At 42.7% G+C, this 25,390-nt stretch overlaps 1 protein-coding gene across 31 annotated transcripts in view; it reads left to right on the top strand.

The window, feature by feature from the left end:
• The window catches only part of Para (sodium voltage-gated channel paralytic), a 66,762-nt gene extending 42,303 nt beyond the window's left edge, over nucleotides 1–24,459 (top strand). For 9 of the 31 annotated variants that reach the window (XM_076427523.1, XM_076427521.1, XM_076427537.1 and 6 more), the window contains 16 exons: nucleotides 859–1,133; nucleotides 1,217–1,390; nucleotides 1,891–2,241; nucleotides 3,568–3,802; nucleotides 5,284–5,382; nucleotides 5,680–5,809; nucleotides 6,051–6,175; nucleotides 6,638–6,900; nucleotides 7,085–7,258; nucleotides 10,388–10,510; nucleotides 13,703–13,825; nucleotides 14,806–15,000; nucleotides 15,202–15,447; nucleotides 15,533–15,803; nucleotides 17,007–17,311; nucleotides 18,225–24,459. In XM_076427523.1, coding sequence (XP_076283638.1) covers nucleotides 859–1,133; nucleotides 1,217–1,390; nucleotides 1,891–2,241; nucleotides 3,568–3,802; nucleotides 5,284–5,382; nucleotides 5,680–5,809; nucleotides 6,051–6,175; nucleotides 6,638–6,900; nucleotides 7,085–7,258; nucleotides 10,388–10,510; nucleotides 13,703–13,825; nucleotides 14,806–15,000; nucleotides 15,202–15,447; nucleotides 15,533–15,803; nucleotides 17,007–17,311; nucleotides 18,225–18,995 — 3,860 coding nt within the window. In that variant the 3' untranslated portion in view covers nucleotides 18,996–24,459. Of the gene's footprint in view, nucleotides 1–858; nucleotides 1,134–1,216; nucleotides 1,391–1,890; nucleotides 2,242–3,567; nucleotides 3,803–5,283; nucleotides 5,383–5,679; nucleotides 5,810–6,050; nucleotides 6,176–6,637; nucleotides 6,901–7,084; nucleotides 7,259–7,857; nucleotides 7,981–10,387; nucleotides 10,511–13,702; nucleotides 13,826–14,805; nucleotides 15,001–15,201; nucleotides 15,448–15,532; nucleotides 15,804–17,006; nucleotides 17,312–18,224 lie in introns of all 31 variants that reach the window. The other 22 variants (XM_076427551.1, XM_076427522.1, XM_076427542.1 and 19 more) reach the window with 11 other exon arrangements.
• The last annotated feature ends 931 nt before the right edge of the window (nucleotides 24,460–25,390 follow it).

The following is a 25,390-nucleotide window of genomic DNA, read 5'->3' as shown; positions in this document are numbered from 1 at the left end:
TTCTGTTTCGTTGATTATATTCATTTCTTGGATTGTAGATTAAGCTTATCGTGTGATCACTTTTCGAACGTTAATCCTTAACCGGCGGAAAAGAATGAAAGACTGAAACCTCTTGCAACAGATTACTTCGAGATCGCTTTTGCGAACAACGTTACGCCGGTTGAGGATTAATCTAACGTTACTTGTTCTTTTCAGTTTCGTTTGGTTTAAGGTTTCTCTGCTTTTGTTTCTTTGAGAAGCACATTTCTTTCACGTAGTCTACGTTCGATCGCAAACAGCCTGTACAGCATTATACGTTTGCTAGTTTAGTTTCGCCAGTCCCCCGATAGAGCTCACGATTATCCTGCTTGCATCTCATAAGCACAGTAATTCACAGAGCCAATAGTATAAACGAACGCGAAGTAGTTGACTTCAACAATTGAATTTCATTAAATAACAGTTAATACAGTCCTCGGTAAAGAAATTACACTTTCACTGAAATGCCGTACACATAACATGTGTGCCAGTGTAATCTCGCTATTTACAACACAGCGATAATAGTTAATGACTCATTTATGATCAGCTTCTGCCTTATCGATTATCTCATTCGTCGATCTCACGCGTCGATTATGAAAATTGAATTGGAACTGTGAATCCCTGTGAGTAATTGTGTCTCTCCGAGTTGCTTCGTAGGCACTGTGACCTTTTTACTTTTCTTTTCCTTTAGTTTCTGCTACATGCACCTGCCTGTTCGTATATAATCTGTGGTCTGAGACAAAGAACAAGCTTGAGAAATGAGATTATTTAAAAAAAAAAAACTAAAACCTCTTTCCCCAAAAAGAGTGGTGCAAGAAAAAATCACTAACACGCGCGTTACAGCTTCGATCTATCGATTTCCGACAGACGACGACGAAGAAGGGCCCACTTTCAAGGACAAACTGTTGGCCGCGGTGCTGCGCTGCATCGATATCTTTTGCGTCTGGGACTGCTGCTGGTTGTGGCTTGAATTTCAAAAATACGTGTCTCTTTTGGTGTTCGATCCATTCGTAGAGCTTTTCATCACCCTTTGTATCGTTGTCAACACACTCTTCATGGCACTGGATCATCACGACATGGACAAGGACATGGAACGGGTGCTCAAGACCGGAAATTACGTAAGCGACACCGAAATCTACTTGTCCGAACAACCATGCATAGTTCGGCGAATAGATTAACAACATACTTACTAAAATTTCAGTTCTTCACTGCGACATTCGGTATCGAAGCAGGGATGAAGCTAATCGCAATGAGTCCCAAATACTATTTTCAAGAAGGATGGAATATTTTCGATTTTATCATCGTCGCTCTCTCGCTGCTGGAGTTAGGCTTAGAAGGTGTGCAAGGTCTTTCCGTGTTACGATCGTTCAGATTAGTAAGTCACCACTTTCTTAATTAACAATTACAAGTCCGATTGGTTTGAAAAGATCTCCGCGAATCTGAATAAAGAAATATTGAATTTGCTAGCTTTCCTATTTATGTATAATTTCTTTCGTTAAAAAGCTGGCTCGTTTCAAACTCGGAACAGACATCTTTTCAAACTCGTCATACTATACATACCTTTTTACAAGCTATTGTTTCACTACGAAAGTTTGTTTAACGATCAATTTTTAACGCTGCTACGTCCAGCCGAATCGAACTAGAACCTTTGAAAGTAACGAATCAAATTCCGAATCTGGAAATGGTAAAGTACGATCCATTAAAGTATCCCAGTCAGCAAAATCTAAGGTATTATTCGGGCGTTTGCGTACGGCTGACCGTGGCAGAGTTAAACGATTCGCTGTCGAGCGATTATATCGTAGTAGCGTATATATTTAAAAAAAAAAACGATGTTGCTGCCGTCGTGTCCATTTACTAAGAATAATTCTTCCGCAGCTAAGAGTGTTCAAACTAGCGAAATCGTGGCCTACGTTGAATCTGCTAATCTCCATCATGGGCAGAACGGTGGGTGCGTTGGGTAATCTGACGTTCGTGTTGTGCATCATCATTTTCATATTCGCCGTGATGGGTATGCAACTGTTCGGCAAGAATTACACGGACAACGTGGATCGATTCCCGGACGGCGATCTACCGAGATGGAATTTCACCGATTTCATGCACTCTTTCATGATCGTTTTTCGCGTGTTGTGCGGAGAATGGATCGAGTCCATGTGGGACTGCATGCTTGTGGGCGATGTCTCTTGCATACCATTCTTCCTGGCTACGGTCGTCATCGGTAATTTGGTTGTAAGTATACGCAAGCAGGGAATCAAGTAATAGACTACGGTATATTTATTAATTCTATTCAGATTTCCTCCAAAACCGTAGGATAAACGTCAACAGATTAATGTTATACACACTCACCCGGCCACACAAACATCAAAGAACAAAACCAATCATCGATCAAAGCACACACGTCGATCGCAAATGTCTATACGCAATTTCGAAGTTTCAAACCTTTAAAAAAAGGACCAAGATTTCGCACATTCTGCGGCTATACAGGGTGTTCCAAACAAACCTTTCGATATTTTATAGAGGCTCATGGAAAGAGGGTCACGGAAAGAGTGTACATGAACGAAGTGCAACATTTTCGGGATCACCCTGTATATCTCAGAAACGGTTGACTTGTCGACCTATGTTTACCAAGGTTTCTTTACTCAGCACAGCAACATACACGTTACATTCATCGATTCGAAAATCTGCATCCTCGCAGGATGTTCATTCCAATGATGTTGAAGCTACTAAAATGATTACGCGAGTACGTTTAAAAGTGCGACCTCATTGAAACGCTCACACTTCATTCAACCTATGAAACATTAATGAAGGTGTATGTCAAGCTGCACTCATTCAACCCTCTATTATAACTTTGGGGTTGCGCATTCATTATTCCCACTTTTCAAGTCCTGCTTCATTTTATCGATTCACAGCCTCTGTCATCAAAGAATTTTTTCATAGGCCTCGCACAGATTAGAACATTTCGACGAACAGCGCCGCGAACCGCGCATTTCGACGAACATTTCGACGTGATCGAAATATATTGTCTTTAATGCTTCGTACAGACCTAAACATTTCACTTTGAAACTTTAATTAGCTCAATAAACTGCCAACATTTTCTGTATTTCTTTGTGTAGTATAAGCCGCTGCAGCTCCCATAGTTGTTCGCAAGAAAATCTGGAAATAGCACAAATCCGTTCCGATCGCCGTTCGTCGAAATGCGCGGTTCGCGGCGCTGTTCGTCGAAATATTCTAGTCTGTACGAGGCCGTACGATTTAGGATGAACATCCTGTGTAGAATGAGTGTAGCGCAAGGTAAAGAATGACTTTGGGAAATCATAGAAATGTTCACAATGTCATACAACAGTTGACAACAACACAGCCACTCCACAGCCAACGAAAAAAAGACAAAAAAAAAAGATGAATCCCCGAACCGTCCCGAGCGATCCTGAAACAGCCTTCTTTACCGTCCTTATTATACCAATTATGTATACCAAGTGTATTGAACGAATCAGCCGTGTGGCAGCATTGACACGGGAATTACGAAGGAATGTTTGCGTTGTGTCTGTGACGAAATAGGTGCTGAATCTCTTCTTGGCCTTGTTGCTGAGCAACTTCGGCTCGTCGAATCTTTCGGCGCCGACCGCGGACAACGAAACGAACAAGATCGCAGAGGCGATCAAACGAATATCACGTTTCGTTGATTGGATCAAGCGAAACGTGCTATTTCTGACTAAAATGATGCGAGCCAAATTCACCAATCAGATATCCGATCAGGCGCCAGGTGAGGGACCGTCCAACAGTTGGAAAGAAGGTTTATATCCAATCAGATCGCTTGCTGTGTGCGCTGTGTAGTTCGTGGCACTGTTTTCAGTTCTGCTTTTCACTACTTTTTCGAACTGTTTTCTCTATATACGTTCTGTTACCGATTTCTTTTTCCGTTCAGTTTTTGATTTCGGTGCCAGTCGACGATCGAACAATTCTTTCTCGCGACACAGATGATACAGCGTTCGATAAGATCTACACGAAAAAGAGTTCGCTTTTAGATTCAGTTTAACGATGTACCTTCAGTACTTGCTCGATTTAGTATACATATTATAAATATACTCTTTTTTATTTCTTCTTTTTTTTTGTTCATTTAGCGATCTAGTACGTTGACTGGCATGTTCGATTTTTTACGCAAACTTTTTGATCGGTTTGCTATTTATCTTCGTTCACTGGATAACGATCTGCTATTATGATGATCAACGGCGACTACGCGAGAGAGAAAGAGACAGAGAGAAAGAGAGAGTGAGAGTGAGAGAAAGAGAGAGAGAGAGACGAGGATTAAATTTTGCTTCGCTGATTAGCCTGGCAGTTATACGTTGCTTTATCTATTATTTTCGACGTTGAAGGATATGATCGTTTCGAATAATATTGTCGGTCGTTCGAATTCTATGTAGATTGGCGCGTCGTACATGTGGATTTGCGTGTTCAAACATGAAGAATTCAAACGTGAAATTCAAACTAAATTCACCGTTTCGCTGATTTTGCTTTTTCCACTTTTTATAAGTGAAAATCGCGAATTGTTTGCGATTACCAACCGGAACCACTTCTTGCAATTTCATTTAACCCTCGAATGGTACCTTGGGCTCTATCGCGACCCCAGAAGAGAGAGAAATGGCTTTAGACCAACTAAGGAAGATTTATTCGACAAAAAACTTACGAGTAGTATGTTTCATATTTTGTATTTGTATTATTTTTTCTTTTATCAAGGAATACGTACTTTTCTTGAAATTGCTCTTTCATTAAAAATCGGCTACTGTTTGAAGTATCTCGGTAAATTCTTACCGAGGAATAGGCATACCATTTGAGGGTTAAACAATCATGGTTTCCATCGTGTTTGTTAATTAATGTCGTCTAAATGTTCGTTGCAATAGCGTCCAATTTGCACATCCGAATGACAGTCGGAAGAAAACGCAATCCATTATGCACCACGCTCGGTTAGTCACCTTTGTTTTGATTTACGACGAACGAGATTCGCGTGTCGCGGCAAACAAAATTAGAGAGAGAGAGAGAAAAAAAGAGCGAAAGAGATATTGCATGATTACACACCGACTAGATGAGAATTCGATCGAAGACGGGAAGAACGTCTTTCTCTAGCTTCTACAGCTTTATTATTTTCTTTCTCGATATACTTTCGATGAGAAAACTTAACAGACAAGCAAGATTATCGGTCACTTAACCGTACTCGGATATATTTTTGAGAAAATGGTCCTGATAAGGGCGGGTTAGAGATTTTATATGACTGTGCAGATGGAATTGATCGCGACGGGGACCTAGATAAAAAGAGTGCCAAGGAGCTAAACCAACTCGAAGTTGCGATCGGAGATGGAATGGAATTCACTATTCACGGTAAGCGTGTCGATGAATGCAGCTAAATATCATCGGTGCCATCCATATTGTTTTTCTTTTTTTTCAAAGCAAAGTCCACATTTCATCGTGCTTCGAAATCATCGTTACTGCTTTAAGGGGGGAGCCAAACAGCGAGAAAATAATCGATCGCGTGTTGCTCGAGCGTCAGACGAATTGTCCGAAAAATTTCGAAAGGAATCACTTCGTAGTTTCTTCTAGAAAAATTGCTACGATCGACTCCCCCCTTAAATATCCACGCCGATGATTTAAATGGAATGAATTTTGATTTTCTCGAAGGAGATGTAGAGAACAAGTTGAGCGGCAGACTGTGCATGAACAACAGCAAGATCATAGGCAACTCGATAAACCATCGTGACTACAGGCTGGACCACGATTACATTAATCAGAACGAGGATGACACGATCAGGTCAGTCGCTCGCCGATCATCATTCTATTATTTTCAGAACTGTAAAATAAAATTTGAAAAATCTTTCAAAAGACTGCATATTTATATATTGTTTATGTGACAGTAAATTTTCGTATACAGAAACTGTTTAAAAAGACTGTATACATATTTACTGACACAAGAGTACAGAACTTTTAGCCAGCGGCTAACAGGATACAGATCGAAATATTTGAAAAACAATTCTTTTCGGTACGCGAAATAGTATCAAGTCGTACGGCAGCCACAAGAACATGGCGTTCAAGGACGAAAGTCACAAGAGCAGCCTGGATTCGTTCGATGGCGAAGAGAAGAAGGACGCTAGCAAAGAGGATCTCGAGCAGGACGATGGTACTTGATGTTTTTCGCCTATACAGGGTGGATGAAAAGTTCCCGGAATTTTTTAAAGCATAAACATAACGCACAAACAAATGAATCCACACACTTGATCGAATAATAAGTTTTATTAATTCATTAACAATGAAATGAACCAAAAACATTTACAACAAATGTTCGAAATTGCCTCCTTTTGATTCGATACATTTACGGACCCGCTTTCTAAAATTCCCGACGATGGTCGCTGGTGATCGCCTGAAGAAGGTTCTTTTCACGGATGATAACATATTTGTTGTAAATGTTTTTGGTTCATTTCATTCTTAATGAATTAATAAAACTTATTATTCGGTCAAGTGTGTGGATTCATTCGTTTCGAATCCGAAAAAATTCCGGGAACTTTTCAGCCACCTTGTGATAGTCAGATGCAGATGTTTATAGAATAGAAATGATACCGGAGATTGCGTTACGTTTTACTAGAAGACCTTGGGAAAGAGGGAGACGAAGAGGGTGTTTTGGACGACGCCATCATCCAGGCGGACGAGGACCCGATCGAACCCGATTATCCAGCTGATTGTTGCCCGGACAATTGTTACAAAAGGTTTCCGTTTTTGGCCGGCGACGATGACGCACCGTTCTGGCAGGGTTGGGCGAACTTGAGACTGAAGACCTTCCAACTAATTGAGAACAAGTATTTTGAGACTGCCGTCATTTTGATGATTCTTTTGAGTAGTATGGCTCTCGTGAGTATACGTTGTCTTCTTCACCGTTCCTTTCCACTGTGAGCCTGACACGGACTATTATTATACATGCACGATGAAACCAATGTTTAAAAAGAACTATACCGTACGTTGTCCGGCTCAAAGTGTTCAATCGTACATTATTCGATGGTTAACCCATAACTACATGATCACGGTGTGTCGCCAGGCCTTGGAAGATGTGCATCTTCAATCACGACCCATTCTGCAAGACATCTTATATTACATGGACCGAATCTTCACTGTGATTTTCTTCCTCGAAATGTTAATTAAATGGTTGGCTCTCGGCTTCAAAAAGTACTTCACGAACGCTTGGTGCTGGCTTGATTTCGTCATTGTCATGGTGAGTTCGATTTGCCCGAAAAAACTATTCCGTAGCATCTCCTAGTTGTCTAGTCGAAATGTGGGTAATATCTTGTACGAAACTATATTCAGCTAACATGAACGACTTCGAATTCAATAGACGAGGCAAGCGATTGCGCACATGACAAACCTGTAGATTATTTAATGAATATTTCTAATGTGACTAAATGATATTTGGTTTACACAGCCGCACCTTCGTTTTCTCTCCTCGGAACAAGCTTGCAATCTGCTCCTCTCGAGAGTGTCTCGAAAGACATATAAAAAAAAAGAATAATCCGATCGGTTCGAAAGAGAATTCAGATTTGAGAATAGGGTTTGGTCGAGTGACGGCGAGAGGAGTATTGCAAGCTTGCCGCACAACTGTCTTAGAAAGAAACCGACTTGTCCTATCTGAACTCTTTAACGCAAGACGTCCGCCATCTTGTGCCCCATTCTCCTTCTAATTACCCGAATATCTGCCTGCAAAGCGGGAGCGCAGCATGGAAACTTCCAGCGGAGTTCTCTGATAGACTCGTCTACCCGTTAACTCTAACTATCGTGAAAAACATCTTCCATCTGATCAATATTTAATGATAATAGCTGTCACTGATCAACTTGGGCGCAATCTGGGCCGGCGCTGCCGACATCCCGGCCTTCCGTTCCATGCGAACACTGAGGGCCTTGAGGCCTTTACGAGCAGTATCACGATGGGAGGGCATGAGAGTAAGTCACATTGGTCGAGGAGAACTAAAAACAAAACAAAGAATATACCGTCAGCCTGATCCGGCGATGTGACGACCGTCTATCCGGTCATGCGAGTCTACCAAACTCGATCTCGGAAATTCGAAATTCCCGGTGCTCATGAAATGTTATTTATACATATGTATGTACCATTAGAATTGCAATGAACATGGGTTACACATTTATTTCTTGTTTTAATCATTTTATCGAGTCGAAAATAATGCGACCGAGTATTGCCGACTTTCTTTAAATGTTTTTTTATTTGCATTCAGAAAGACTGGCCACAGAGAGTCGATGATTTTCTTATAGGGGATAAAGAGCAACATTTCATGAGTAAAAATCGCTGTCGATTGAAAGTATGTTTACTGGACGATCCGTCACATTAGCCGCCAGGTTCTGTTAACAGTCGATCTGTAAAAAGGAACAAAGTGCAATGTGTATGAAAAGGGACATAAAACAAAAACCGAGGAAATATGACGAAAGTGAAAGATCGCTACAGTGATTGTAGCCTGTTCTATGCTTTCCAGTGTGCAGAGATACACTGGCGTTTCTACTCGATGTCTGCACTGATATCTTGGAATTTTTGTCGTACTAGCTATTGTCTATGTACGCCTCTCCTAACAGTCTTTTTTGGCACAGTGATCGTTGTGCAACGTATACTGTATCTATATATATATATATTGTATATCACGTACTATATATATATTTACATTGTATACATATATATATATACATAAAATGCTTTGTGTGTAATGTTACTGATCTTCCTTGTGTGTACTACGTACGTCTACGCGTATACATTGTAAAATGTTTACCAGGATCTTGGTTGTTCGCGTCGCAACGCACGGTCGCATTTCTCGAAAAACATTTTTACAATAATTATATATATAATAAACTGATTCGCGCGAACCGATCGCAGCCCTGTAAAAATTGTACTGCTGATTCTTCTTTCGAGATGTTCGTACTAGGTTGTCCTGAACGTTTCGTTTTCGATTAACGCACAGAATGGGAACCCCCTCCTATACTCCACAGGAGTTTGGTGGGGAGGATCAAATTATTCGTATTATTGGTATAATGTTATCGAGCCGTGTGACGTTGTGACGAGATCCTACTACAAGTGTCGTGTTCCATCGGAGAATTTGAGAAATGAAATTTGAATGAGAATCGTGCGTCGCGATCGCGAGTATGACGAACATTTTCATCTGTTTCAGGACGAAGCCGACTATCATGCTCGTAATTGATAATGATTCTTGTCAAGCCGTACAGCTCTCTGCCTTGTGGACTGTACACGCGCGTGTGCGTATAATTCGGAAAAGGGAACAATTTCAAATAATCGATCAACGCGTGTAACCAAATGTCAGTGTACATGAACCATTGATTCGGTACCGTTAGGTCAGTCTCGAAAAAAGTATACTTTAACGAATGTCGGTGTATTTTGACGAACAAACATTCTGCCGGTTTTTGTCAAACAATATCGTCGACATTAGACGCTCAGTAGAAAAAGATAGTGGATTTGTTAACGAAAAATGATTAATTTCTTTCTCGTTCGGGGATTCGGTCAAGTTGAAAATGAAATAAGTCTGTTTAGATTGTATTCGGATTTATTGTAAAAGTATTACATGCTTGGGTGTTGGACGAGCATAATTATACGCAAACGAGCGTCCAGTCAGGAACAGTCGGAGAAAGAACTATTCGTGCACTGCTAATTCTAAATTACAATTGGACAAAATCTATTTCATTCTAATAAATAATTCATAGCCGAACAGACGTGTCAGGAATAGTGAGGTCTATCGGAAAAGCGAAGGTTGTGCACGAGTGGTTCTTTCTCCAACTGTACATCTCTGTTCATTGTTAACCGCTACGTGTGCCATTACCTGGTTTCTATCTGTGTCTTCAACCCCCTGCTCTGGATATTTGTTGTACCGTATCTACGAACGTGTATATACACTATATAAATGGAAATCTAAGCTCTCCACAGATAGGACGGCCGCCTGTGTGTGATAAATGCCGCTTCGATATGAGAATCCTCGAATCCATCGAACACGAGATCAAAACGAAGTGACATATCTACGTTCTCTTTCTCTTCTCTATTTCTATCTCTTTCGCTCTCTCTCTCTCTCTCTCTTACTCTCTTTCTACCCTCCTCTGCTTCCATTTTCTCTTCTCTTCTCTTTTCTTTGTTTCTCTCTCTCTCTCTCTCTCTCTCTCTCTCTCTTCATTTTCTCTGTCACCTATTCTTCTACCCCTCCCCGTGCCCACACCCCAAGTTCTCTCGCAACTCCAGAGTTTGGAAACGATGAAAAATGGTTTTTCTTTTTCTTTATTTTTTTTGTCTTATATGTAGCCTGTCTACCTGTTGCTGTGATTCGCTCTCGTTTCTCGCTCGCAGGTGTCACTCATTAACTTCGTAGCGTCGCTCTGTGGCGCTGGCGGGATCCAAGCCTTCAAAACAATGAGGACCCTAAGGGCCCTAAGGCCACTCAGGGCGATGTCTAGAATGCAGGGAATGCGGGTATGTAGCCCACAGTCTCAGCGGACCTTGCCGATTACTCCATGTATCCCATCCGGATCAGTTATTACTTTTAGAATAGGAGTCTGTTTGGACGAATCGACAGCCAGAGTTGGGCATTAGACGTGTGACGTTATTTCAAATTATCGAACCTTTTTTTTTTGTCGTCTCGTTCTCTCGAAATTGATGGCGTTTCTTGTCAACCGGGTGTCTCGGACACGCGCAAAAAGCTTTACTCGGACGCCATTGTTAACACTTGCGACTGCCTCTAGGCTAATCGTATTTATTAGGTATGTGCGGATGCCCGAAACTTCGGGTTCGGATCGAGTCGCGTTTACTCCACTAATTCGAGGCGCTTTTTCATAATCTTCCAATCGAATTTTGCATTTGAACTGTTTGATTTTTGATCCGACCCGAGGCTCGGGTACCCGCACATCCCTGGATCAAATGCCGATGAAGATTTGTGTTTCTTCATTGGAACTTTGTAATTCGGTGAATCAAGCTTCAAGAGTGTTGATCAATGACGTGGTAGTCGACGTGTTGAATGGCGCGTGCACGTATCGCGAATACTACGATGTAATTACTGTATGTACACGCAGTCACTCGCGTATCGAAGAACCGCGTGATATGTTTCCGTAGCGTCGAACTTTCGAACAGTATAATTAAATACGTAGACGTCCAACTTTGTCGACGATCTTCGGTTCGTTCATATGTTTTCAGTTTAGACTGTATCGGTGCCGTCGACCAACGGCGGAACCGTTTTTCTATTTTCCGTCGCGAGACTCGACAAAGAGGCCGATAGGAACCTGTGACAGTTGATCACGCATTTTTTCTCTTCGTCGCGAGACTATCTTTTCATGTATTCAAAGATAAACAAGAAGCAAAGAAGAGTAATCTTGTTCGACCAGAAACAAACGAACATTGTTGCAAACGAAAATTCACACAGCAGTGATCAGAAACTCGGGAAAAGTATAATTCTTCGGCCTCGCGGTGTCAGAGACTCGGCAGAATCTCCTTTTGCACGTGAACATGCGTAGGAAAATCGCGAATGCACTTGAGCTTAAAACTGCGAATGTTTGATCGGCACGTAGACTTGTTCTTCGCGAACAATTTTTGCGAAATATGCACTTTAGAGGATACACGTACACTGTTGTCCGTAAGTTCGAGGTCACCGCCTGCCATTAGAATCATAGTGCCCTTTTAGCGTAGTATTATATATTCACAAGATTCGAAACCGAAACTTTTTTCGTTCCCATGCCTTTCACTCGATAAAATGACAACAACGATCGTTGGATTCGTTTCTGTTCTTGCTAAAAACATTGTGAAATTTCTAGCGAATCGAGTCCCCCCATTCCATGAACGTGCGTTTCGAAAATCCAACTTACTATACATATACAGACTTTTATCATTTTATGAAAGTAGTGTTGCAGAGCGATTGTTCTAGTAGTCAGCCATTTAAAGCCAGTAGTCAGCCGTTTTAAGCGTTGTTATTATTAATGTGCTGTTTTCTAAATGTTTATACATATAATATGGGGACATGATATGGGGACTGCACATTGGAAGTGTATAATCATTTGTTAATAGATATTTATTGTTCAGCCATTTGTTTTCAGGAAGGCTGACTATTGGGTAAGGGCTGAACAAGGCACATTTACCCTAGTTTATTTTAAACGTCTTTAGATATTTTTGTGTATCTGAAAGCCTTTCAACCGGGTGACTTTTCGATTAGAAATATTTGCCAGAGAAAGGGTAACAAGGTTGCAACGAGCGAGGTTCTACTATACAACAAAATTGTATTTGTTTCGCGAAACGAGCAACGAGCCGATTCGCCAGCCCCGGTTGAAAGGTCTAACAATTCAGCGAAAAAGATGATTGGATGTTACAAAATGATTACTTCTCAGTGTTGACCGTGTGAAGAATTCTTACATGCTGAAAAATAGTAAACGAACGCGTGACCCCAAACTTATGGATAAGTAGTACTTAGATACTACCTAAATCTCTGGATAACGTGCCTTTTACTCTAGATACAGCTAGATACATATCAACACACGTACCTACATACATTTTAGTAACTTGTCATTTGTTACAGCCCCGCGATGGGTTAATTAACAGTTTGTGTCTCATTACAGACTTAAAATTGATTCTACATTACTGTAATTACAAGGTCGCTGAGATACTGGGCGTAGCGTTACTGTCATGCCCACACCCTGACACTATCTCATCCTGTCTTTATAATAGTTCGAAGCTACTGACTTTCAGCAAATTGTCGATGTACTTATGTAGAATGGTTTCTTTTGGTACTTTCATTTTCTGCATGAGTATGTTATTCTTATCGGAGCTGCCATGGCCGCCGCCTCACCTTTGCATTTTGTTTCGATGTTCGCTTGATGTGGTGCCGTTTCCTGCTAAACTTTTTTTCTTTTACAATATATTATCGTTTCTTTCGTTTTCTGTACAGACTTTTGCATGCCTCGTGCCCCGTGCCCCGTGATGCAATATTATTCTGTAACACGTCACATCGATCAACGATCAAGCAAACTTTGTACAATTTTGTTCCTTCTTAACTTCTCTGTATATTTCTCTTCTTGGTTTCCTTCTTTTCATTTTTTTTCCGTCGAAAATTCAATCGTCAAAAGGAACTCGTCAGTTCTCCGAGTTGTTCGAATAACATCGATTATTTTCCTTTTTTCGGCGTGCGTACTCGCACATCAGTCACTCGAACTATGATTATCAGAAACTGAAAAAAGAAATTGCCATGAGTGAGTATACGAAATTTACCTCGGTTTAAACAGTTCGACGAAATTCGAGATACGATGTTCTGTTTTTCTATTTGTTCCGATTCGATCTTGCGTAAGTCGACGTCGCAGCGAGAAACTGGGAATTCAGTGTACAATCTCTAACGATTGCTCACGAAATTTGAATATTTTCCAATCGATTTCGCAATATTCCCAATTTCTTCGACCGACGATCTTATCTTCTTCTTTTTGTCTTTTTATTTTTTCTCTGAAAACAGAAGGAGTTGAAATTTACATTGCACATATACGATAATGCGTACACATATAGCGTAGTCACATAGAGACGCATATAGCCGCATATAAACGCATACCAAAATCGCATAGAGAAAAAAAAATATGAAACAGAATTTTCACCGGTGGAGAACATCTGCACGTTCTAACGATCCGTCTCGTCTCGCAGGTAGTCGTCAACGCCTTGGTTCAAGCCATTCCATCCATTTTCAACGTGTTACTGGTGTGTCTTATCTTCTGGCTGATCTTCGCCATTATGGGTGTGCAGCTTTTCGCCGGCAAATACTACAAGGTTCGTAAAAAGCTTCGTGGATCTGAATTTTCACTTAATAGTCCAGTCAACGAAAAGTTGTAGAGGGAAATGGAAGGAACACAATTTTTAACTTTGGGTCTTTGTTTGGACTAGTTCGGAGGTAAACACACTAAAAGTCCCCACTTCTAGGAGGTGAGCGAGGTGCAGGGGGCACGTAGAAGGTCCCATTTTCCGATTTTCCGCTTATATCTCGGAAACTATGCGTCCTAGCGATAAGACCCTTCTATACAAAATTAAAGCTGACAAAATGTGCCGCAAGATTGATTGGATTCAGTTTTCGCTGTTTCGCATAGTTTCCAAGATATCCGCGCTCAAAGTGCACTAATTGTGCTGAACAGTTAGCTAGTCAAATAAGACAAAAAACGTGGGGCAAAAATTTCTTTTTCACAATTAGTGAACTTTGAGCGTGGATATCTCGGAAACTATGCGAGATAGCGAAAAACTGAATGAGATGGCACATTTTATCAGCTTTACTTTTGTATAGAATGGTCTTATCGCTAGGACGCATAGTTTCTGAGATATCCGCGCTCAAAGTTGACTAATTGTGAAAAAGCAATTTTTGCCTTACTTGACTAGCTTCAGCAAAATTTGTGAACTTTGAGCGCGGATATCTCGGAAACTATGCGAGATAGCGAAAAACTGAATCCAATCAATCTTGTGGCACATTTTGTCAGCTTTAATTTTGTATAGAAGGGTCTTATCGCTAGGACGCATAGTTTCCGAGATATAAGCGGAAAACCGAAAAACCTTCTACGTGCCTCCCTGCACCTCGCTCATCTCCTAGGAGTAGGGACTTTTAGTATAATATGTTTACCTCCTAACTAGTCCAAACAAAGTCCCAAAGTTAAAAATTGTGTTCCTTCCATTTTCCTCTACACCCCTCTTATGAGCATTCATTGACGGACTATAAAGATTCATTGGAAGGATTCATTGACAAAACGTGATTCCTATTTTTGCAGTGTGTAGACGCAAATAAAACAACGTTGAGCTTCGAAATTATTCCCGATCGCAATGCCTGTATAGCCGAGAACTACACTTGGGAAAATTCTCCAATGAACTTCGACCACGTAGGGAAAGCGTATCTGTGCTTGTTTCAAGTGGCCACGTTCAAGGGATGGATTCAAATCATGAACGACGCTATCGATTCCAGAGAGGTAAGGCGAGATCGACACGAGTCGCGTTCAAACCTCGCATGACTTTCATCGAATACATATTCAAATGCACTGGACTTTGGTCAGACTAGAGTCAACTTGCAATAATGTTCTCCGATTTTGATCAGCGATCGTCATGCGAGGCTCAGTCATTCTTCACCGCTACAACACTTTTCTCATCGGTCTGTTCTCGTTCGTTCGCAGCTCAACAAACAACCAATCCGTGAAACGAACATCTACATGTATTTCTATTTTGTATTCTTCATTATATTCGGATCGTTTTTTACCCTTAATCTATTCATTGGAGTTATCATCGACAACTTTAACGAGCAGAAGAAGAAAGCCGGAGGATCCCTCGAGATGTTCATGACGGAAGACCAGAAGAAATATTACAACGCCATGAAGAAAATGGGCAGCAAGAAGCCTCTCAAAGCTATTCCACGGCCGAGAGTAAGCAGAAAAAAAGAAAACGCACGAACCGATCCGTTAGATGAGGGATCATTGAATTAACCGTGATATTTTTTCTCTGTTCCAGTGGAGACCGCAGGCGATAGTGTTTGAAATAGTGACGGACAAAAAGTTCGATATGATAATCATGTTGTTTATCGGACTGAACATGTTAACGATGACATTGGACCATTACCAACAGACCCAGACTTTCAGCGACGTTCTAGACTATCTGAACATGATATTCATTGTGATATTCACCAGCGAGTGTCTCATGAAGATCTTCGCGCTGCGTTACCACTATTTCAAGGAGCCGTGGAACCTCTTTGATTTTGTTGTTGTTATATTGTCAATATTAGGTAATGTAATGTAATGACTAGTTCAGTCGTATGGCCCAAGTGAAATTGATTAACGTTGACGAAAAATGAATCCTGTTAGCTTTTCCGCATTAATACACGAGTATCTCTCCTATTTCTCTATCTCTCCACTCATCGCTGCGATATTAGAAAAGCTTGGAACAGATATCGAGAGCATGTCATTTGCATTTTCAATCTATTCCTCATTATGCACGCAATTACAGTCTGTACTCTTCAAACCAAAAATAAAAGCGGACAGGTTCGATATTTCACGTGTGCCGAAACGACTGATCAGCGTCATTACGTTACGTAGCCTTACATTGATGTTGTATTTGATTCCCTTTGTCCTCATTACCCTCCACGTTCCCCTATCCCGAACAATTCACTTACGAATTTCTTGCTGAATCGTTCAATACAACGTTACGTTAGCCATCCAATTAACCGGGACCAGTTCAATCCAAAATAATTACAATAACAACGCTAGTATTTGGTCAAAGAAAAATTCAATTTTAACGCGCTGTCTCGTGTTGGCGATGTAACGTTGTGTTCGACTCGATTCGCATATGTTAATTGATGTAAAGACGATCGTTAGTCTGAACATCCGGTAAGAGCGGGTCTGTATTACAAAGGTTTACCACCGCATTATTCTAATGAACTTAGTCTCTTACAGTAGAGTACTTTATACAGCACCGCGGGTCATTCAATCAAGCTTCGTATGAAATATCAGTGCATGCTCTCTCCTATCACAGAGTCTCGGGAACAAAGATTAGAGGTTGCAAACGAAACGGTTCTTAGATCAATGATGCATGTTCGTTCACTCTTTTCTCCTCGACTCGGACAGCAAAGATCATGCATCAAACCTTCGAGATCTGCATAGAGAGATTGATCGAACTACATAGAACAGTCGTTAGTGCAGTTTTGCTTACACTCTAAGGAAATTGAGAATGCATCAATTTTTTTTTAGTATTTCTCATTCGATGAATGAACCTGATTCTAGACTTGCCAGAATCGTAGCTATCCCCTTGCAAGAACCACCCTCTTTCGACAGAACTGCATGAGAATTAGATGAACATCCATTAACATAGAAAGCACCTGAATACCTAAACAGCACTGTTTCACTTCCTCTCTGAACTCCATCATAGAATTCGAAATAATTTGAGAGCTGTCACGATGCTATTGTACTAATGGTGCATGTGTTTTCTTCAGGTCTGGTACTCAGCGACATCATCGAGAAATATTTCGTGTCGCCAACGTTGCTTCGTGTAGTAAGGGTGGCGAAAGTCGGTCGTGTGCTCCGTCTCGTGAAAGGTGCTAAGGGTATTCGAACACTTCTCTTCGCCTTGGCGATGTCGTTACCAGCCCTCTTCAACATTTGCCTATTACTATTTTTGGTGATGTTTATCTTCGCGATCTTCGGAATGTCTTTCTTCATGCACGTCAAGGACAAAAGCGGACTGGACGATGTGTACAATTTTAAAACGTTTGGACAGTCGATGATATTGCTATTCCAGGTGAGCGCACAAACATTTTTCATAGATCAATGTTACAGGCGGGTCATTCCATGCCAAATCGATCACTTTTTGCAGGCACCATCGTCGATTTTGTTCTAAATGCAATATGTTGTAGTCCATGTGAAATTAGGGGTGGTTTAAGTCATCATTTTGCCGATTTCAAATTTTTTTAGAAATGGCAGGCCTTCAAATTTTTCAATTTTTGCTTATTTCGGCGACAACGTGCCTCACTTACGAAATTTTATCTCAGTAACTATTTGTCCGATTGAGCTATAGTTTCTTCTTGTTTTATTCGGAAAGGATTGGGCTATTACAAAATAATTTTTTCAACCTCGAGAATCAACTTTATAATGTCGAAAAATTTAAACAAATTCTTTTTTTACGTTTTCCTCGATGATGGGGCTCAGTTTTCAAATTTTGAAAAAAATATGGTAGTATTCCTTGAAGTTTAAAATGAGCCCTTGAAAAAGATGGTATCGTCAAAATTTAAATCACTGAGCCCCATCATAAAAAAAAACGTAAAAAAAGAATTTGTTTAAATTTTTCGACAATATAAAGTAGATTGTCGAGGTTGACAAAATTATTTTGTAATAGCCCAATCCTTCCCGAATAAAACAAAAAAAAATGTAGCTCAATCGGACAAATAGTTCCTGAGATAAAAATTCGTAAGTGAGGCACGTTGTCGCCGAAATGGGCAAAAATTGTAAACTTTAAAGGCCTGCCATTTCTAAAAAAATTCGAAACCGGCAGAATGATGACTTAAACCCCCCCTAATTTCACATGGACTACAACATGTTTCATTTAGGACAAAATCGACGATGGTGCCTGCAAAAAGTGATCGATTTGGCATGGAATGACCCAGGCACAGTTAGAAGTAGAGAAGAAATAAAAATGAAATCGTTATTTTCGAAAGATGTCCACGTCTGCCGGTTGGGATGGCGTACTCGACGGCATAATAAACGAGGACGACTGCCAAGAGCCGAACAACGAGATCGGCTACCCGGGCAACTGTGGTTCGTCGACGATCGGCATAGCCTATCTTCTCTCGTACCTGGTGATCAGCTTTCTGATCGTGATCAACATGTACATCGCGGTGATCCTCGAGAACTATTCTCAGGCGACGGAGGACGTGCAAGAGGGGCTGACGGACGACGATTACGACATGTACTACGAGATCTGGCAACAGTTCGATCCGGACGGGACCCAGTACATCCGTTACGACCAGTTGTCGATGTTCTTGGACGTGTTGGAGCCACCGTTACAGATACACAAGCCGAACAAGTACAAGATCGTGTCGATGGACATACCGATCTGCAAAGGGGACCTGATGTTCTGCGTGGACATTCTGGACGCCTTGACGAAAGACTTTTTCGCGCGTAAAGGTAACCCGATCGAGGAAACGGGCGATATCGAGGTGCAGACGCGTCCGGGCGAGACCGGTTACGAACCGGTTAGTTCGACGCTGTGGCGTCAACGGGAGGAGTATTGCGCGCGTCTGATACAGAACGCATGGCGGAAGCACAAACAGCAACGTCTCGGTGGACCTAGCGAAGAGAGCGACGACGCTGACACGGATCCACCTGTTCGACAAACGGCGGTGCACGTCGAGAGCGACGGATTCGTGACGACGGTGGTGATACACGGCCGCTCGCCGAGCGTCACCTCGAGGACCGCGGACGTCTGATCGGCGACGTTGACGTCTCCAGCACCGCCACCGTCGTCGTAGCCGCCGAGGACGAGCTTCTAGACACAAATGCTGTCGCGCGTTGATACATGCACCGACGACAGCCGTTGTTCGATAGACACACATCGCTCTCGGGGAGCAGCGGCCTCACGGACCTCTCACACGCGCGAGCGCGCGCGATCTCCATCGACAGCCTTATAGTTGTATAAACAAAACAAAAACAAAACAAACAAACAAAAAAATAATACTACAATTCCTCCAACGAGTTGCCTTTAATCGACTCTGAAACGCGCCACGATCGTCGGGAGACTCACGTCGCTAGCCGAGGACGATAGACCGGAGTGCTCGAGGAGCTGTTCGAACGATAGAAGACTGCGCCGCGTGTTAGAACCGCGCCGACATTATATCACATCCGCTCCGAATCTCTCTCTGTTTTGCTCGCGGTGACCGGGAACAACGCGTGTAGCGTCGACTCGGATCCGAGTCTTGTTTCTATGTAGGAAGTGTGTTTTTTTCGGAACGACGAAGACGACGATGACAATGATTGAGGGTAGGGGGGAGGGGGAAGGAGGGCAAATATACGAAGAGGAATCGAAGGCCGAGGACCTCTGGACACGATGCGAACGAGCGAGATCCGTCACGGTCTCGGAGGTTGTACAAAAGATAGAGGACCTCGACGAACCCGACGGAACGCGATTCTCGAGTCAACTTCCCCAGACAAACATAGGCTCGAGGACTCGTGCGTCGGGTCGCGGCAACCCTCCGAACGAACACGATCTTGCCTTCGATGGACTTCGTAGTAACATGGCGTTCGACTGCGTCGAACAACCGTTGCATGTACGATGACGATTCGCGCTGGCTGCGTCCAACCAAGCATGTATGTAATGTAGTTCCGCGGATGGTGGCGTGGCCATCAAACGGGATCGCGTTCACGCGCAAGAGACGACAAGAACACAAGACCTACGACAAAGACGAAGACGACAATGAAACGAAGACCCAGACACGCTCTCGACTCGGTGAGATATGTAATAGTATAACGAACGCCGCATTTCCCAACCCCTCCACGGGATCACCGATCGTATCATCCCCGAGTCACACATACATACACACACACGGACAAAAAAGACACACACACACGCGCGCGCGCGAAACAACGTAGGCCAGTTCTCGTAAATCTCTATCTCGCGATATTGGATTTTTTACATGGTTTTACAGCGGTCCGCTAACACTCGCTGAGAACTAACGCTACAAACTTCTTCGCGGTCGAAGCTCGCGGATGACTATTTGTTATTTTCGATCGGTTACCTTCGGTCGTAATGCTGTGGTGTGTGTAGAGGACTAGACTGGAGGGAAACGAGCAGCACCGGTGAACAGAGGAGAAGAGTAGACACGAGATGGAAAAACGACGGAAGAACGGAGAAAAGAAATCTGAAGACATTGACGAAGACACCGGTCATAATTGACGCGAATAATAGTGAGGATGATCATAGGAGGATTAAGATTACGATTAGATACGACGAGAGATGTTTCGGCGTCGACAAATGTCACAAATGAGAGACCCATTGGTGAAATGTACGCGTAGCTAATCACATTCGTTCGGCTTGATAAAATTTTGCGCGATACGGCGCGGCAAATGTTTGGTCGCGCGGCTTTATTTTATCTGGCTAAATCTCTCTCCCCCGCCCCCACCCCCTCTCTGTTCCTGACGTGATGACCGGCTATCGGTCTCTCGATCGTTTCGCGTTTCGCAACAATATGGAATTTTTTACAATCGCGTCGCTCGAGTTCGAGGAAACCGATCATCGTTAAAGCTAAGAAAGGCGAAGAATGTCGGTAGCTCAAGCACCCCAGACTCGGATCTCGATCCTTGTCCAGAAATTCTGTTTCTTTCGTGTCCTGATCACTTTCCGGAATGGGACTCACCCTTGTGCCTTTGTATTTACGTTTTACGCTCGTTTCTCAGTCATCTCTACTCTGAATTACGCTCGGTTCAACTATTGTCTATGACTCAAAGTAAACTTATTGTATCGTGATTGTCGAGCTAGTCGGGAGCTATACATAGAACGTAGTTTATCATTTCTCGAACGTTTAACCCCGAGCGGAAGGACTCTTTCGCTGTCTCCCTCTCTCTGGACGTTCGTAGCGCGATCTTTTTCCTATTGATTTCGTCTGTCGATTCTCTCGAGCAATAATCGTGTTCTTTTGTTTACTCGTTGTTTTTATATTTACTTTGTATCGAACGAGGAGCTATCGCGAATTAGTGCTCTCGAGATAGTCGTTTATCGATTCTTGCCAAGAGGGACGGAGAGGGTGGTAGCAAATAAGAATCTCGCAATCATCATCAGCTAGATACTTACACATTTGCAAAGGAACTTACACGGACACACAGTCTAACACGACGTAGTAATGCGCTTTGGAATAAATGAATATACACGATAGTGTAACGTTACTTCGAATAATTGTAATCGGAAGAGAGAGAGAGAGTGAGAGAGAGAGTGAGAGAGAGAGAAAGAGAGAGAGAAAGAGAGAGAGAGAGAAACTGTGCGCCCGTAAACCCGTCTCGCGGTGAATGCGTTAGTGTGTCGCCTAATGTGAAGTGGATTTACACGCAAGAATGTTTAAAGTTGTACGACGAGGAAATTTCTGAATTAACTCGGCCGGTTGACAAGGAGATCGGCACAACTGTCTCTAGCAACGGATTTTCGAAAAGAAAAACAAATTTGAACACTCGACTCGGAGGAGCTGATGTACGCACTCGTTGCACAACACCAGCGATCGTTTCTTCTAAACTCAGAATTGATTCTAAAGTACCTGAACGCGACGATTTCGGCGATAAAGTAAAGACTAACAAAACTTGTTCATACGAAAGAATAAAAAAAAAGAAGAAGATATATTAAAATTATTGTATATTAACGGGTCTACTTAAATGTTCGATAGCGGAATTAACCGTGAAGCATGCATCGTTTCCGGTAGCCACCGGTATCGATTGGTAAACTGATCATCCTGGATCAACAAGCACCAATTTCGATAACCGATTGCGTATCGGACATCGATATCCTGCTTCGAAACGTCTCCGATCTTGCCAATGAAGAAATCAATAGAGGAAAAGTGTTCGAGGAAGTTGTGCCATTCCTTTGATTTAGCTTAAATCGCGGATGCCAAAACGAAACGTTAAGTTTTCGATGAGGTTTGTTTGTTAAGGTTTTAAAGCATTTACCACTTTGATGTGTGTTCGTTGCTCCAAATATTTACTATATAGTTTTCGTTGAACTGTCGAGCGTTTCGCGGTTTTCCCCAGCGAAGCGAAACACGGTGACGGGGGGAAACGACGAAACGCGAGGAAGAGAAGAGTGTTTAGTCGAGATCGTACGATCCTCGTTTGCGATGAAAAACTGCCGCACCATTGTCCAAGAACGGTAACGATTCGACGACGCAGCCGACGAAGCAGTCGTCTGTTTCTTTCGCCGTTCAGATGAAGTATAATGAGAAAGGAATGACACTGCTTCGTTCCCGAAGGGAATCGTTCCAGTTCCCCGGGTCGGTTCCGAACGGGTTTACGCGCTTAACATTGCGGAGAACCACGTGTCTGAAAGTACCGACGATCCTTTGCCATTGTAGAGCGACAGGACCGCGTTTATGGTCGAAGGTGGACCACCTCAGCACGGGGTTCTGCCAGTTTACCTAAAATCGCGTCGCGTAACGTACGTAGACCACGCAGTGGAGACCATTCGTTCACGTGTCGACAAAACGCAAAGCAAACACGACCCCTCAACGATTCACCCCCGACCAGACACTTCCGGTTCAGTGGCGGAGATTTCCACGGTGAGTTCGTTTTACACCCGAAGTGCCAAGAAAGCTCGACTGTTTCTGAATCATTCTGAAAATTTTCACGGGGATGCGTGAGTCTGTGGTCGCCACTGCGAGTCGTGCAAAGTAAATCGAATGTATTCGTGCGGTCGGTTGACACCGGTGTGCATATGTATACGTTCGTGGTGAAATGTACGGGTTTGCATTATGTACACACACACACCGATACAATAGGAACATTATAATCGCGATTTACTTTGATGCTACCGTGTGGCCCATGCGTCACCGCGTGCACGTACGAACAACACAGATCCAACATGTGTATATCGTACACACGCGTGCACTCGATGAAAACGAATGAACGTTGTTCTCGAGGTCGCGTGCGCGTCGAAGAAAAGCGAGACTTAGGACAACAAAAAAATGAGAGAGAGAACGAGAAAAAGAGAGAGAGAGAGAAAGAGAGTAAGAAAGGGAGAGAGCGAAAGAGTGAGAAAAAGAAAGAGAGAGAAGCGTGTGAGTGTGCGAGTGCGAGTGCGAATGCGTGTGTATGCGTGTGTATTAACGCGGACTGTGCGATCGTTATTTTTCTACGTTTACATCCACGATCCGAAAGGAGGAAACGAAATACAAAAATGAAAGAGACACGGACCGAAGAGATAGAACGGAGAAGGAACGAGGATCGGTAAACACGTTGTTCACGCCGGAGTTAGAGGTCGTGAAAAAGGATATACACTTGACGGGTACACGATGCATAGGAACATTGGGGTAGAAAGGATTGGGTGTGGGATCGTTCTCGCTGGTCGAAAACGGACGTAACGTGGAAAGAAGCTCGCAGCTCGTTCGAAGGATTTCTGTATTCGAAAAAGTAGAGCAGGTAGAGGATTACGAGGGACAACGGTTACGGACGTTACGAGGAACCAGGGGGATAGAAATGTAATTCACGAGATAAAGGTAAAGGGAGATGGAGAGTTTAGCGAATGGAATATATACACGAGAGAAAAGAAGAGTAACGTGAGAAAATGAAACAAGCAAGCAAGCTAGCTAGCAACCTACAACAAGCAACAAAAAAATGTTCATTATTTTAAGCTACGAAGGCTCAAGAGGGTGAGGATCCATTGTAAATTACTCGTACAAATAATTCACACACTATCGGTGTCGAGTCCGCTTTGTCAAAGTATTTTAGAAAAACGCCTGTCCGATATTAATGTCCTCCTACCTTTTCTACGTATATTATAAATTGCATTTCACGATTCTCGTCGCGGGCCATTCGATGATCCTTTCGTGAGCACGCTTCAACGTATACTGCGCGCGTACGTATACGCGTGGCTGCGTTCTCGCGATTCGTTCGTTCGGAATATGGTCGTCGTTCTTCGTTTCTCGGCGGGATTCGGCTTTCTTAACGCTCTGAATCTCTCTCGCGGAAACCGACATTACACCAGAAAATATATCCGGGGGATTTCCGATGTCTCTGCGCGATCATCGATTTATTAACCATGAATCGGCTCGACACATATACCTTATCGGCAATCCCACTCGCAACGGAAACGGAGAAAGATTACGCCTAAAATGAAAGAGAAGACGAGGAAGAGGAAAACGATGATAACAACAACAAAGAAAGAAAAAAAGAAAGAAAGAAAGAAAAAGATGAATACGAGAAACTAAAGTGTTTATTATAATACCGTTGCTGTTCCCGCGTGTGAGCGAACGCGCGCGCGCGCGCCCGCGCGTGCACGAATCTCATCGAATTTTTCTATAGACGCATGTTGTACGTAAACGTAAGTTTCTATCGTTGTCTCGCAGAGGTCAGAAAAACACACATGATCGCGATTAATATATATAAAAAAAGGGAAACCGACAGCATTATTAATACGCGCAACCGGTGAACACGGAGCACGACGGACAACGACGACGACGAAACGACACGAATCGAGGCACGAGATCGATCGACGATTCTTTCACCTTGTCAAAAGCTCGTCGATCCTTCTTTCTATCGAAGTACGACGTAATCTGATGGTCCGTCCGGCTCACTGTCTAATTACTCCGATACCCCCTCTCGCCCCCTTTTGTTCAGTTTCGACCCCCTACCGTGCTGTAATATGTGCAAATAATTCGATAATAATCAAATGGTTTGTACGCATATAATATACACATATATTTTCGATACTACTTTGTCGAATGGGCAAACCGCGAAACTCTTAGAAGCAATAAAAAGTGAAAGAGAGCAAGAAAGATAGAATGAGAGACAGAAAGAAAGCTAGAAAGTGGGCAAGAGGAAACAGTAGAAAAAGAGAGAAAGAGAAATAAAGGACAGAGAGACACATATACGACGAGCGTAAATAGGGCGTGACGAGATGAAACGAGGTGTAATTGTCTGTCGCGCGGCACAGAAAGTGTCCCGAAACACGTTGGCCTCTTTCGCGAACCGCACCGCAGACTTTTGCGAATCCTCGGGAATCGGTCGTTCCCCCCGAGAGATACGGCAGACGAAGATCCCCTGTTCTTCAGCTAGTCTCGTTTCGTTCTTTGCCAGCCGGTAGTTCTCTTTTGTAATAAAAAAAAAAGAAACAAGTAGACACCGTTCGATTCGC

The sequence above is a fragment of the Lasioglossum baleicum genome, chromosome 7 (assembly GCF_051020765.1).
Source record: "Lasioglossum baleicum chromosome 7, iyLasBale1, whole genome shotgun sequence".
Taxonomy (NCBI): Eukaryota; Metazoa; Arthropoda; class Insecta; order Hymenoptera; family Halictidae; genus Lasioglossum; species Lasioglossum baleicum.
The sequence above is the reverse complement of the archived record's forward strand: the minus strand, read 5'-3'. Positions and strand labels throughout refer to the sequence as shown.